Source organism: Lates calcarifer, linkage group LG13 (assembly GCF_001640805.2).
Source record: "Lates calcarifer isolate ASB-BC8 linkage group LG13, TLL_Latcal_v3, whole genome shotgun sequence".
NCBI classification, from domain to species: domain Eukaryota; kingdom Metazoa; phylum Chordata; class Actinopteri; family Centropomidae; genus Lates; species Lates calcarifer.
In genome coordinates this window covers 3,230,603-3,244,851 of record NC_066845.1, presented here as the reverse complement: position 1 = coordinate 3,244,851, position 14,249 = coordinate 3,230,603, and the positions used below count along the sequence as shown (strand labels likewise).

The 14,249-nt window shown below is 39.0% G+C and overlaps 4 protein-coding genes across 4 annotated transcripts; 1 reads left to right on the top strand and 3 right to left on the bottom strand.

The window, feature by feature from the left end:
* Positions 1 to 129: 129 nt before the first annotated feature.
* LOC108881256 (zinc finger protein 771) lies at positions 130 to 2,788 on the bottom strand. The gene is made up of 2 exons (XM_018673131.2): positions 2,479 to 2,788; positions 130 to 1,851 (listed from the first exon to the last, which is right to left on the bottom strand). Exons 1-2 carry the CDS (start codon positions 2,648 to 2,650, stop codon positions 788 to 790), a joined length of 1,236 nt encoding a protein of 411 aa, XP_018528647.1. The 5' UTR covers positions 2,651 to 2,788; the 3' UTR covers positions 130 to 787.
* A 1,118-nt stretch (positions 2,789 to 3,906) lies between these two features.
* Positions 3,907 to 6,704, bottom strand: LOC108881305 (zinc finger protein 33A). The gene is made up of 5 exons (XM_018673230.2): positions 6,693 to 6,704; positions 6,498 to 6,504; positions 6,027 to 6,203; positions 4,963 to 5,868; positions 3,907 to 4,109 (listed from the first exon to the last, which is right to left on the bottom strand). Exons 1-5 carry the CDS (start codon positions 6,702 to 6,704, stop codon positions 4,024 to 4,026), a joined length of 1,188 nt encoding a protein of 395 aa, XP_018528746.2. The 3' UTR covers positions 3,907 to 4,023.
* Positions 6,705 to 6,945: 241 nt separating this feature from the next.
* LOC108881228 (zinc finger protein OZF) lies at positions 6,946 to 8,754 on the bottom strand. Its single transcript, XM_018673084.2, has 2 exons — positions 8,415 to 8,754; positions 6,946 to 8,315 (listed from the first exon to the last, which is right to left on the bottom strand). Exons 1-2 carry the CDS (start codon positions 8,590 to 8,592, stop codon positions 7,132 to 7,134), a joined length of 1,362 nt encoding a protein of 453 aa, XP_018528600.1. The 5' UTR covers positions 8,593 to 8,754; the 3' UTR covers positions 6,946 to 7,131.
* A 68-nt stretch (positions 8,755 to 8,822) lies between these two features.
* cenatac (centrosomal AT-AC splicing factor) lies at positions 8,823 to 14,138 on the top strand. Its single transcript, XM_018672795.2, is given in 12 exon segments — positions 8,823 to 9,100; positions 9,703 to 9,834; positions 9,836 to 9,870; positions 10,102 to 10,200; positions 10,286 to 10,352; positions 10,531 to 10,593; positions 10,916 to 10,983; positions 11,092 to 11,206; positions 11,298 to 11,328; positions 11,421 to 11,522; positions 11,749 to 11,881; positions 12,242 to 14,138. Coding segments are annotated over 12 exon segments (1,083 nt in total). The 5' UTR covers positions 8,823 to 8,983; the 3' UTR covers positions 12,363 to 14,138.
* The last annotated feature ends 111 nt before the right edge of the window (positions 14,139 to 14,249 follow it).

The following is a 14,249-nucleotide window of genomic DNA, read 5'->3' as shown; positions in this document are numbered from 1 at the left end:
ATGTAGAGGGGATTCACTGCAGGACTGTTGTATTAAACCACATTACTCGTGGATAGGTGTAACTAATAAATTGCCAACTGAGTGTATATACTTTACAAACTGTGTATAGTACTTTATTTTAAGAATAAGCAGGTTTATAAAACTGTTTTATTATTGTCTGTTCAGGTAGATATCATTTTCCCCATTTTACTGGGTGGAGATACAGAGTTGCACCTTATGTTACTGTTAAACTGCTTATGTGCATTTGTATTTGTATTTGATTTGTGTTTGATGGTTTATCCACACTCAGTACACACTCACCTGTTGTAATTATGGCTGAATTAAAATGGTCATTATTGTTGCCACTGAAACTTTTTTTAATCAGCGTGTCATATCCAGTGACTTGATACTGTCACTGACTGGCATGACAATCTAGCAAGCAAAATGGTTTGATCATAAGAACATGTTGGAACAAGCACAAGAATTCCTTGTAAATAAAGTAAACATTTGTGAATAAAACTTTCCCTTTTTGACATATTAAGTCCACAATGCGAGACTTACTGAGAAACACCACACAAGTCTCTTGGTAAACAGTCATTTTCTCCTTCAGAGTGGAGCAGCTTGTGAACTCTTCTCCCTCGAGGCTGAGCTTGTGTCTGAATAAGCCTCTGCATCAGTTTTACCTAGAAATTGTCAGACCTAAAAACTACAACGCTTCCAACATGGCACAAGTTTAAGTGGAATCCCAACAACCTGATCTTACTTTGTGTGATTTTTGAATATTTTTGAACTTTTGTCAGAGGGAATTTCAGCTCTGTTGTTTCTCCCTTGCATGGATCCTTCTATGTAATCTCAGTCCTGTGTTATGAGCAAAATTCCTCCCACAAAAGCTGCATTTATACGGCTTTTCCCCTGTATGCACTCTGGTGTGTATTTTCAACGTTGTGCTGACAGCAAACCTTTTCCCACACCAAATACATTTATAAGGCTTCTCCCCCGTATGCAGTCGGACATGATTTGTGAGAGAGGAGTGGTAAGAAAACTCCTTCCCGCAGTGGACACAGCTGTAAGGCTTCTCCCCTGTGTGAGTTCTGTTGTGCCTCCTCAGGTCTGCTCTGCGACGGAAACTTTTCCCGCACGTGACACAAATATGTGGCTTCTCGCCAGTGTGAGTTTTCATATGACTGACAAGGTTTGACTGACAGTTAAATTCCTTTCCACATACTCTGCATCTTAAGGGTTTTACCCCTGTGTGAGTCATCATGTGAGTCCTGACCAGAGCCTTTTGGGTGAACCCTTTCCCACACGTGTCACATTTAAAACGTTTTTCACCAGTGTGGGTTCTTATGTGAATTTTTAACTTCAAGAAATCATGAAACTCCTCAGTGCAAAATAGACATTTGAAATGTAAATGTTTGTTCTTTGGTTTCTGATCAGTACTTGCATTCTCTTGGTTTCCTCCTCTGTGGTCTTGGCTTTTAGCTGTGTGAGAGTTGTGAGAAAGGTGGTGGTCACTGTTTGGTACTGATACACCTGAGCCTTCTCTGTCAGATTCAGATTTTATCACTATAACTGATATGTTGGTCAATGGCTCTCTTTCTGCTGCACCCTGTGTTTGGTCAGGATCCAAAATCACAGTCTGATCTTCACTGTGATCACTTCCCTCAGAAGAGGGTCTCAACATCAAAGGATAAGTCTCCTGCTTTAGTACAAACTGATCTCTGTCTTGACTGGTGCAGAGTTCCTCCTGCTCTTCTTTCACCTGTGGAACCTGTGGGTCCTCTTGATCCAGACTGGAGTTCCTCTCCTGGTTACAGAACTGCAGCTGGTCCAGGAGAAGCTCCTCATTACATTCAGATGACTGTGATACATCTGAAGGGACAGACAAAAAAAGCACTCTCTGTGGTTAGGTTTAAGGAGCTAAGTAAAGCTGAGAATCCTCCAGTGATGGAAGAAGAATTCATTTAAATTTTATTTAAGTAAAAGTAGAGCTACATTAATTATTTTCATTACTGATTAATCTTAAAAGCATTGTCTTTCAAATGACAGAAAATAGTGAAAATGTCTATTATAGTTTTCCGCAGACAAATGTGACATCTTTTGGAGTCTTATTAAATATTCATAAATGCTAATAAATCATTAATCTACAGTACTAAATCGAGTCTGCAGTTAATAATGTGTTGGACAAAATGTCCTGCAGCCCTTTTCTAGTTAAGTGATACAGTCAATTGGTGGTGGTAGAGTCTCCTTACTAAATTTAAGAGATGGCTAAAAGGACATAAGTGTCATGCTGGAGGAGGATTTTCCACAAACTGACAACCCAAGGGATATTCTTATTATGGCTTATGACTAATCCGTTTCTAATTAGTAAATATAGGCTAGTGCTTATTCAGTAAGTGGTACCCTGTGTCATTTTAAGTACTGATAGGACCAGCTAAATAAGAATATACATTTATACCCATGTTTTTATTTAGCAATGAAAAGTGTAATATTACATACCTTTCCTGTCAAGTTTTATCTGTGGCTTCAAGACGACATCCAACAATTTGCGCTGACGATCGATCTCCTCCTCATACACTACGATTGTTTTTTCAAAAACTCCTAATATTTCTTCAGCAGCAGCTGTCAGTCGCTCGTTGACAAACTCTCTGAAAGTCAAAACTGCAGACATTGTCAGTGAATCAGCTGAGCATGAGATGCTCTACAGGACAAGACTAAAACATGTCATATAAGAGCTAGACAAGTGAACTTGGCAGGAATCCGCATTGCTGTAATTGTATGTTTACTTCCGCCGGACTCAATATGATGTTACTCTGATTTAAAGGGAACGCGCGTCCTGCGGATGTTAGTGGTTCATCAATTCTCAGTGTGTTAATATATCAGTAATAAGTCAACGCCAAGTCTAAATACGCGCGTAAAGGCAAACTATTTGAGAAATAAGAAATTCACAGTTATAAAATTTTTATTATTCACTGAAAATGAACAAACCTCAACAATGATAAATTAAAAAATAATAATAATTTTTCAGGAAAAATATCATACCCATCACTTCATGGGTCACGTTTTCCTTTTATTTACGTCTCCGCAAACAAAGCTTTAATTATATTTTCAGTAAATTGTATTTTATTTCCCAATTTGAAAATGTAAATTTTGTTTAGAAGCTCTCTCCACTGTGCCAAAAGTAAAATACTGGAGGAGAAATGCTGGATTCTTAACTATTTTGCTGGCCTAAAAGTAGTCAAATTTAAACATATTTATAGCATACTGGAAAAATAAGCCTGATGTGCATGTTTGATTCAACTGTAGAATGTACCTGCAGATTACGTCCCAACACAAGATTCACTTATAAAAAATTTTAGTGTAACAATTTACACCATTTCATTGTGGTTTCCAGTAACATTTTTCATACAGTGACAGCTTCTATCCTGTCTACCATCTGCGACCTTACTGTACAGAGCCATGTGCTTCTTCAGGTTTGAGGATGTTGTGAAAGCTTTATCACATGTTTTGCATTTATATGGCTTTTCACCTGTGTGGATTCTGTGGTGGACTTTCAATGTTGTACTGACATTAAATCTTTTTCCATACAAACAGCATTCATAAGGCTTCGCCCCGTGTGCACTCGGAGATGCCTCGACACAGATGAGATGAGCTTTCTTGCAGTACTGGCAGCAGTAAGGTTTCCCCCCAGTGTGAATTTTCATGTGCAATTTTAAGTTTGTCCTAATTCTAAAACTTTTCCCACAGACAGTGCACATATACTGTTTCTGCTCTGTTCTAACATGTTGGATATGGTCACTGTTTGGTTCTGTCACTGAGGAGTGATTTCTGTCTGATTCAGATTGCAGCCATTCATCTGAAATGTTGGACTGAGGTTCTCTCTCTACTGCATTATGAGACTTTTGATCAGGGTCAAAAAGTAGAGTGTGATCTTTGCTGTGGTCACTTCCATCACAAGTAGGACTCAATTTAAAAGATTCATTCTCCTGTTCCAGTACAAGTTGCTCTCCTTCCTGACTTGCACAGAGTTCTTCCTGCTCCTCTTTAATCTGGGTCCAGACTGGAGTCCCTCCCCTGGTTACAGAGTTGCTGATCAGTGAGAATCTCCTCCTCCTTATGCTTTGGGAGCTCTAGAGGGAATTATAAAGGAAGTACTCTTTAAGATTCCAAAATTTAAAACTATTGTCATTATTGATTAATCTGCATTATTTTCTAGATTAATTATTTAATTCAGTCAAATATATTTTAAAAAAAAAGAAGCTCCCTAACAATTAAAAGATATTCAGCTTACTATCATATAAAACTAAGAAAAGCAGCAAAGTCTCCACTTGAGAAGTTGAAATCAGAAAACAGAACTGAAATGATTAATTGAATAATTGTATTTTTACATTGTTTTTATGTGTGTAAATGAACTGTGTCTATGCGCCTGTTTGGAAAGTCACTTCCCTAAGTCTTCTGGAAGAAAGAAAGTCAGAAGGCAACAAGAATTAGTTCAGCCACAAGAGTAGAGCTACAACTAATAAGTAGTTTCATTGTTTTATTTTTTGCCAGAAAACTGTGAAAACGATTCCCAAGAAGATGGCATCTTCAAATGGCTTGTTAAAAACAAACCCCAAACACATTCAGTTGACAACCACATAAGACAATTTCTTCATGAATCCTGAGGCCTTCCTCAAACTACTACCACAAAGTTGGAAACATACTATTGTCTAAAACATGACTGCGCACTGCAGCATTACGTTGTAGCTGTAGATTTTGTTTTCCCATAACTGGAGGTAAGGGGTCTAGCATGAAATACCAAAAGTATGCAAAACATTAACAACATCAAATATTCCTTGAGGCACATGGATTTTAAGTTCTTGTTCAACTTGAAACTCAAAAGTGTTTCTGAAATGCCTCATAAATACTGACATTTGGCACAACCAACAGCCATCCAGAATCCATCTTTTTCCACAGGTGTTATTCAGTTGTACAGCTTCTCACCTGTGTGGGTTCTTATATGAACATTCAGTGCCAACATCTTTTTGAATCTTTTCCCACAGGTGTTGCAACAATAAGGTCCGCCACCTGTGTGGTTTCTTAAATGGTCTCTCAGTGACGATTTCCTCTTGAATCTTTTCCCACAGGTGTTGCAGAAATACGGTTTCTCACCACTGTGGGTTTTTATGTGAACGTTCAGTGTTGATGACTGTTTGAATCTTTTCCCACAAGTGCTGCAAGAATATGGCTTCTCATCTGTGTGGGTTCTTACGTGAACATTCAGCGCTGACGTCTGCCTGAATCTTTTCCCACAGGTGTTGCACAAATACGGCCTCTCACCTGTGTGGATTCTCAAGTGTGTATTCAGTTTGGACTCATACTGAAAGGTTTTTCCACATGTGTCACATTTGAAAGGCATTTTATCTGTGTGAATGTTACACCAAATCTCGTTGATAAAGTTGTTAGTTTGACTCTTGTTATGACTCCTCTGTGGTTCTGGCTCTGCAGTTTTAGCTGAGGTTGAGTCTCCATGCTTGCCTGCTCCATGATCTTGGCTCTCAGCTGACTGAGAGTTGTGAGAGAGAAGCTGGTGGTCCCTGCTTGGTTCCAGTACCACAGAGCTTAGTACAACCAGTTTGCTGACTACAGACTCTTCCTCTGCTGCACTCTGAGATTCATCAGTGTTCATGTACATATTCTGATCTTCACTGTGGTCTTTTTCCTCATGTATAGGAGTCAACATATCTGTCTCTTGCTTCATTAGAGGCTGCTCTCCTTCCTGACTGGTGCAGAGCTCCTCCTGTTCCTCTTTAATCTGTGGAAGTTCTGGATCCTTTTGGTCCAGACTGGAGTTCCTCTCCTGGTTACAGAGCTGCTGGTGACCACGAACCTCCCCCTCCTTAGAGAGCTCTACAGGGACAATGGACATGAGTAGGTTACTAATGTCATGGTAAAAAAAAAAAAAAAATCCAAGGAATTATAATAGCTCTGGAGGGACCAAGAAACACAAGAGTGACTTACTAGTGCGATGATTAAAAAAAACTAATATCTGGGTGAGTTTTACAGACCTATCCTGCGAATCCTTATTTCAGGTTTCCAAACGATTTCCAACAGTCTGCGCTGGCGATCGATCTCCTCCTCGTACTCAGCGATCGTTTTTTCAAAGACTCTGAATATTTCGTCAGTAGCAGCGGTTAGCCGCTCGTTGACAAACTTTCTCAAACACTGAACCGAAGACATAGTTGCTTAGTTACAAGTGAAACGTTTATTAGCGCGACGACTACAAAATCAACCGAACTGGCGCCCGTAATGATTACTTCCGCTGGGTGTCACGCTATTAAGTTCCGGCAGTAGAAGACGAGAAGAGAGCTTTTTGTTCCGTTGTCGTTTGTTTTTTATTTTACATGCACTACATACACAGACACGTACATACATGAATATATACAGTATATATATATATATATACACACACACATATATATACAGTATCCACACACACACACACACACACACACACACACACACACACACACACATACCAATGGCCTAAAAATTCACATAATTTGCTTTTTAAATTAGAGTGACTGATATTCTTATATTACTGCCATATGCCATTACAGTGTTGAAATAAATCATAAATTATCCTTCAATCTGTTAATGAAGAACATCAGTCTGAATAACTAGGATCAAAACACATATTAATTAAATTAACTAATTAAATTAGTTGACAGTACCATGTAGTACATCTTTCCAATTTATGTATTCACTCTAAATCCCAAATTGACAACAATTATTTCAAGTTTTACCAATCACATACTACATAATTAAAATCTTAAGTAAAGAATTTAAACAAAATCTGAAGACAGAATTGGTACATTGGTTGGTTAAATTGGTAGGGACTGTCACTGTGCACTCACTGTGAAACAAAAGATTTGAAAGAAAGAAAGAAGATTTACAAAAATGAAAAATGAAGGCTATTTCAACAAATGTTGACAATGTATTGTAATCTCTTAGCAATATGAAACTTTCTTCATTCAGTTACTAAGATGCAGTTACTGCAAAAGCTCAGTAGTTTCTCCTGTGTAATCCTCAGGTTTTTGAAGTGTGTGATTTGTGAAAAACATTTCCCACAAAAACTGCAAATATGTGGCTCTTCATTCTTCAAATACAAGGCTACTTGCCTGTGTGTGATCTTACATGCCTTGCCAACTGAGACACACCAAAGTATCCTTTTCCACAAGTGTTGCAGTGATATGGCTTCTCGCCAGTGTGGGCTCTTCCAGTGTGGGCTGTCAATTCACTACTAAGTCTGAAAGCTTTCCCACATGTTGTGCAAGTATATGGCTTTTCACCAGTATGGATTCTTGTGTGCTTTTTAAAGTTTGACAAGTGGCAAAATCTTTTCCCACAGATGTTGCAAAGGTACGGCTTATCGCCTGCATGCATTCTCATGTGAACTCTGTAGTCACTGCCAAGTCGGAAATCTTTGCCACACGTTTTACAAGAATACGGTTTCTCACCTGTGTGGATGCTCGTATGCCTTTTCAGGATTGATAGGTCACTGAATCTTTTCCCACAGGTGGTGCAGGGATACGGCTTCTCACCTGTGTGCGTTCTCATGTGGACCAAAAGGCCACTACTAGATATGAAACCTTTCCCACATGTTTTGCAAGAATACGGCTTCTCACCTGTATGAGTTCTGATGTGGACCATCAAGCCATTCCTAGATCTGAAACTATTCCCACATGTTTTGCAAGAATATGGTTTCTCACCTGTGTGGGTTCTCATGTGGACAAACAAACCACTACTATATCTGAAATATTTCCCACATGTTTCACAAGAATATGGTTTCTCACCTGTGTGGACTCTCAGATGTATAATCAATTGGGACTTACACTTAAATGTTTTCCCACAAGTGTCACACTTTGTACCTGTGCAGGTATTTGGGTTCATCTTTGACATGGTAGAGTTATGTACATGGTTACTGTGAATATTGCCTTTGTGATGTCTCTTCTTTGACTTAGTCTCTGCATTCCTAGCTGATACTGAGTCTCCATGCTTGCCTTTGTCATGAGCTTGGCTTTCAGCTACATGAGAGTTGTGAGACAGGTGCTGGAGGTCACTTGGTTCTGGTTCACTGTAGTCACTTTCCCCAGAAATAGGAGCTAACAAAAAGGTATCATCCTCCTGCTTCAGTACCAGCTGCTCTCCTTCCTGACTAGGGCAGAGTTCCTCTTGTTCCTCTTTAATCTGTGGAGGCTCTGGGTCCTCTTGGTCCAGACTGATGTTCCTCTCCTGGTAACAGAGCTGCTGGTCAGCAACCTCCTCCTCCTTAGCGATATTTTGCTGTCGGAGATCTAAAGGGACAATGGACATGAGTAGGTTACACAATATCATGATTTTTTTTTTTTAAAATCTCGAATTTGCTTTTTAAAGATAATTAAAGTTTTATACACCTATCTTGTATAGCTTTATTTCGGGTTTCAAAACATTATCCAGCAGTCTGCGCTGACGCCCGATCTCATCCTCATACTTCACAATAGTCTTCTGAAAAACTCCGAATATTTCCTCAGCAGCAGCACCCAGTCTCTCCTCGATAAACTTTCTTAGACCCTGGATTGTAGACATTTCCATTCAAACAGTCGGGCTAGCTAACTTTTCCAGGAACGCTAATATTACAATAAATGCCGGTGTCGGTATTTAGGTAACGTATAAAGTCGATAGTTATAAAGTCGTTAAGATCCGAGAGCAACGTACAGTTGCCCCCAGATGCAGCACTTTCCTTATTTACCTATTAGCATGACGTTTAGTGGGTTTAACAACAGTTCCGCAGGTCCTGTTTGTTTCCTGGGGGAAACATATTAAGACGGAATTGTTTCCTGTAGTAGCTTACTAGTGCTAGGCAATGTTGGTTTGCGAATAATTAATGAATAAATCAATCAATAAAGGATTGAGATGTTTGGTTTGGCTCGGGTCCTGTGAAATCTCAACTCTAACATATTCTCGGCTTCTACACGCTGTATAAATGGGTGCTTATTACTGTGCCATATGTAGGCAAACAACATTCACCGGGAAGGGACATATATTTGGGAAAAATCATCAAAGCAGGCTCAGAGTGGTTCTTCTCAAATTCTTAGAAAAGGTAAGCAAACTAATGCCAGCCGATTAATACGGATGTCAGCTTTTCCCTTCTATTTGCGTAGTAGCCTAGCTAGCTGCAAACCGTCGTTTGAGCGACACTAATTTTAAGTCTTTTGTGTTTAATAACTTGTGCTATCTGACATTCATTTTTGACTATAAATTGTTGTTGAGTTGTAGTAACATATCTGCCATTTGTCACATTGAATGTTATTGCCTACACCATCTTATAATAATGATGTGTTACTGTTTTGTATCTTATATGTTTTAATACGTTTTTTTCCGATTATATCTGCTGTTTCATGGTTTCATGTACAGAGTATGCACATCACACATATTATACTCTCAAACGTATTCAGAGTTGTTTTATTTGATTATTGATCATTTATTTCACACACATATTTGTACTGTGTATTTGTACAGTCTAAACTATTTTATTCTTGGAGTCTTAAATAAACAACACCACAAATTACAGCCTCCTAAACAACATTATAACCTTCATGGAGGTAGGATTTTTTTTGCAGGGCTGTTGTATTAGACTGCATCCGGTTTAGTTAGAGTGCAACATTTATGTTTCCTGTGTTTGTTTCATCCACTGTCTCCCAGGTGAAGGAGGCTCGCCGAACACTTAAAAAACCCCAAGTAGAAAAGTTTGATTGTACCCAGCACAAGCAGACATTCTGGTGTTACTGCTGTGGGCTTGAAGTTGATAGAAACGTTACAGATGGCAACATGACCAGTACTGTATGGTGGCTTGCTAGAACACATGGCCACGTAAGTTTTTATTTAATTGTAATTAGCTTATTTTGTTTGTATGGACATGCTTTTATATTATTTCTGTCTTTTTATAGTCTCTTTTGCTTTGTAGGAATGTAATATGTAATTTCCCCAGGAGTGCCTAAACATTTCCATACAGCCATATAAGACATATGTTGCCCAAACTACAAAATATGCATTTGTCAAACATCTTAGGGCTTAACAAAATTCTCATGTCTTTGGTTTCAGTCCAGAACACAGGAAGAATACACACAAGTTCTGGTGGGACAATAAGGCCGACCCCAAGCTCAGAGACAAGGTCATCATCACAGAGGAGGAGACTGAGAGGTATGCCCAGTAAGCTCAAAGTCTATATTGATTTGTTTTGAAGATAGAAAATTCTCTGAATGCATCATTGTTTGTTTTTGTTAAGGTTTAAAGCTGAGCTGGCAAACGTGTTGGAATCATTTGTGGAGAAGGAGGATGAATTCATTAAACAGGTAATGCAAAGTCATTCTCTCTCTCTCTTTTTTTTAAATGAACTTAACATTAACATTAATGTGTAATGGCTCTGAGACAGCCACTAGCTTGGCTAAGAAGTCCTAAGGAATGTTATTTTAACCAGACTTGAAATCTGCTTTTTTATGTTTATGTTTATTTTTCTTTTCATGCCTGCAGCAAGCTGATTATATCCGGTCCCAAGAGAAGCATCGTCAAGAGGTCCTTCAGTCTCTTTTAGAGGTTTGTTTTCCAAGGATGCAGTGGCAGTATCCATCACTGTGGGCTTGACTGTTGATTTTCAGGAGTTGCATGCAGGATGGGAAATCCCACCATTCTCCACCTAAATTAAAGCAACCCTCCTCTGGAAAACCTGTTTAACTATGTGGTCTTCCACATCAGCTTATGGTAAAAATGAGATAGAGATGGTCATAAGAGAGGTTTATGTTCACATTTGGGGCAAAGTAGTGTGTGTGTGTCGTGATGATAATAGCTGAGATGATGCATGATCAGTATTCAGACTTCCTCTGTGAACCACTGTTGGCTTTTCCTGAATCAATATCAGCGCGAGGCAGAGCCAGAGTTGTTCAGTGGACCCAATGGCACAGACATGTCTACAGAGGATACTGTCAGGTAACGCGTGTCTACCCATGATACTTTATCCTTTTTTTTCTTTGCTATGAATCATCAGTAGCACTTGAAATGACTTCTGCTTCTTTGGGGTTCATCTTTGGGGAGCAGCTCTCAGTTTACATCTCAGGGATCAGACCAGCAGCCGGGTAGCAGCTTTGTGGACTCTATGGTTGAAGGACCATGGGATGCAACAGGACAAGGCCTGACTTTCATAGGCTATCAGGTAGACAGACAGCTATCATGAATAAAAGTGTTTAATTATTAAGCATTTCTTGTTTTTTCACATAAAGACAATCATTTGTTCTTTGTTACAGGATTCATCAAACAGTGGAAATGTTCATACAGGTACTGTGATTATGAACTATTAAGTATTTAAACTTATCTTCCTCTTGCATATGTTTGATGAAGAGTAAGCATATGGCCTCTCTGTGTCACAGGCGCTGTCCCTCCTTGGCTCCAGGATGATCCTCTGGAGGGGACTTCCAGTTCTTCAGCACATCCAGAGATTGGCCCATCGCTCCAAGAGTTCCTCAAACAGAGTAGGAACCAACATTTTCAAATGTTGTGTGTTCAGTCAATTTGTTGTCAGCTCATTTGCTCAAAGAAATGTTCCAGACTTGATGATAATTTCAATTAGACTTGAGCAATTTTATTGTTATCGGTTGCTGTCACATCACTTGTCTCCTCATCTTGGATTGTATCCATGTAGACTCTAGGAAAAATCGACAAAATCTTAAAATGGCTTTATCTGTCTTTTGCCACCAGAGGAGCAAGAGAAGCTGAGGAAGCTTCCACCAAACAGAGTAGGGGCCAACTTTGATCACAGCTCACATACAGATGCCAACTGGCTTCCGTCCTTTGGTAGAGTGTGGAACAGTGGCCGACGCTGGCAGTCCAGGTGAGATCACAGTGCTCTTCACTACGCCTTAGATTGATATAAAATGATTGTAAACCAGGACTCTTTTCACTCATTTTTACATAATTACAGGCCTTAACTTAAAGTTTGATATCCTGAATGAATAGGACTATATGTGAACAGAAATGATGATTATATGATTGTTATTCCCAAAATATAAAATGTTTTTGTCTGAGAGAGTCAATGGAAATTATTCTTCTAGTTTTACAAATGCTGCCAAATTTGAATATGAAAACACTTTGTCATTAAACATTAAAAAAGGCACATAATGCTTCAATCTTCAGTTCAGTACATTGATGTCACTGGTCTCAGGATACGATTGTGACATCGTTTTCCCAACAGGCACCAGTTCAGACAAGAGGAAGGGCAGAAGAACAGACAAAAGAGGAAGAGGGAGCACAACACAGATGGGTCAAAGAAAGCAAAAACGACCGAACAGCGGACAAATTCTGACAACAGTTAAAACTGAGTATGCTGTGTGAGAATTCATGAGTGAAGTGATGTATAAAGTTTGCAATGTGTGAATGAGGTTTTGTTCTGTGTTTCTTGGGGAGTTGTGCTTGGTTGAAATACTCAGACTGACTACACACCTGCTGTCAGCCAAACTAACCCTCTTTGTGATATCAGTGGGAGAGTCTATTGTAAAGATGTTAACTTACTATATTTTTGTCGGAAAGCTACCTTTAATAGTTGCAATTTTATTGTATAAAGAACGCATAGCACACTAATTCATAACAACAGCCTGCTGCACACTCAAAGATTAAAACCAAACTGTTCACTAAGCTGATTTTTGTTTAATCAACTGGAAATCGGTGACTTCAGGCAAAGACACCAGAGAGAAAAGCCTAACTGAAATTCTTTTCCTGCCCACATTTGTCCACTAAGTCCAGCAATTTGATCTGCAAGTTACAGCTCTTTAAGACACTGACATGACTGTTCTGGCAAATGACAGCAGGGGGCGCAAGACACACAACTAACGAAAGGCACCTGCTGTGTGTTAAGAGAGGAGCTGACATGAGGGCAATCTGTTGAAGCCAACATTTAGATACAACATGATGAAAGCCTAAACTGTATAATCCATTTTTTACATGACAAAGATAAAATGTCAAAGATTTGGTGTCAGTTTTTGTAGCTGAGTATTTTTTTCACCTCTCAGATTCTGACGTATCACTATTATTTTTTAAACAACTCAGTATACATATTGAGAACAGAAGTTGTCAGTGTTCCTCTACAGTATACACGTCTCATTTTCGCAGTGAACTTGAGCAACAGATGATGAGCTTTCATTTCCCTTTTCAGATCATGTTACGTGATGATTTACTTGTGAAGGCGTAAAGGCTACATATGCAAATGCTTATGGCTTTGAGAGAAGATATGATCAAATGTGATAAAAATATATAATTGAAAATAAATGTATATATTTTGTCTAAATTTTCCGTGCTCTCTAAAATGACAAGTTCATCCTCTTTTTAAATCTTTAATTATAGATAGAAAGATAAACTATGATACATGAGCTGGCAAATTAAAAATATCCAAGTGTCCTCTGTTTTGTACTTGTGCCCAAACTGTGAGCACAAAAGAGACAACCCATAAAGAAAGCCATTTGAAAAAGGCATTGTTTGCAACCATAGGGCAGGCCACCTTTGTCTGCATGCATGCTTAACTACTGCTGATCTCTTCAACTCTTCCAAATGCAGATTTTTTCTGTGCTTAAAATGATAAAGAAGCACTTGATAACTGGTTTTGTGATAGGTGTAATGATTTTGTTATAATTTCCTGCAGTATATAATACAGCATAATGTAGATCTAGGATAAAAATGATCACTGTGTAATATATGCATTGGTTGCATTGCCAAGTGGAACATCAAGACAGAGATGGATGAATGGCCACGAGCAGTAAACGCAGCATCCCATATTCTACTCCCTGAGATTACAGTAGGCCCTTCATTTCATCTCTACAGGCCTCCTCGCCTCCACAGCAAAGTGTAATCAGGCCCCAGTGCGCTCTGGGTGATGGGCGTGGAGCTCAGTGCAGCCGCAAAGCAATATGGGGATACAACGTGTAGCTTATCTATTCTTAGCTCCGTGACATGGCTGGGACTGTTTCAGTATAAGCGGAAGAAAAGAAGGGGGTTGCCATGTGTACATTCGACTGCAAATGTAACCGTTTCCGTGTGTATTTTTTTTCCACATGTTGATGTTAATGTTGTATAACTATATAAAGTTTTTGTTGAGTGTATTAGTACGTGGTTTATTGTATTTTTTCTGTTAAATATTAGAGGATCTATTGACAACACAACAGCCACCCTCAGCAGTAAAGAATGGGAGGGGAGAAAAAGCACGTGTACTG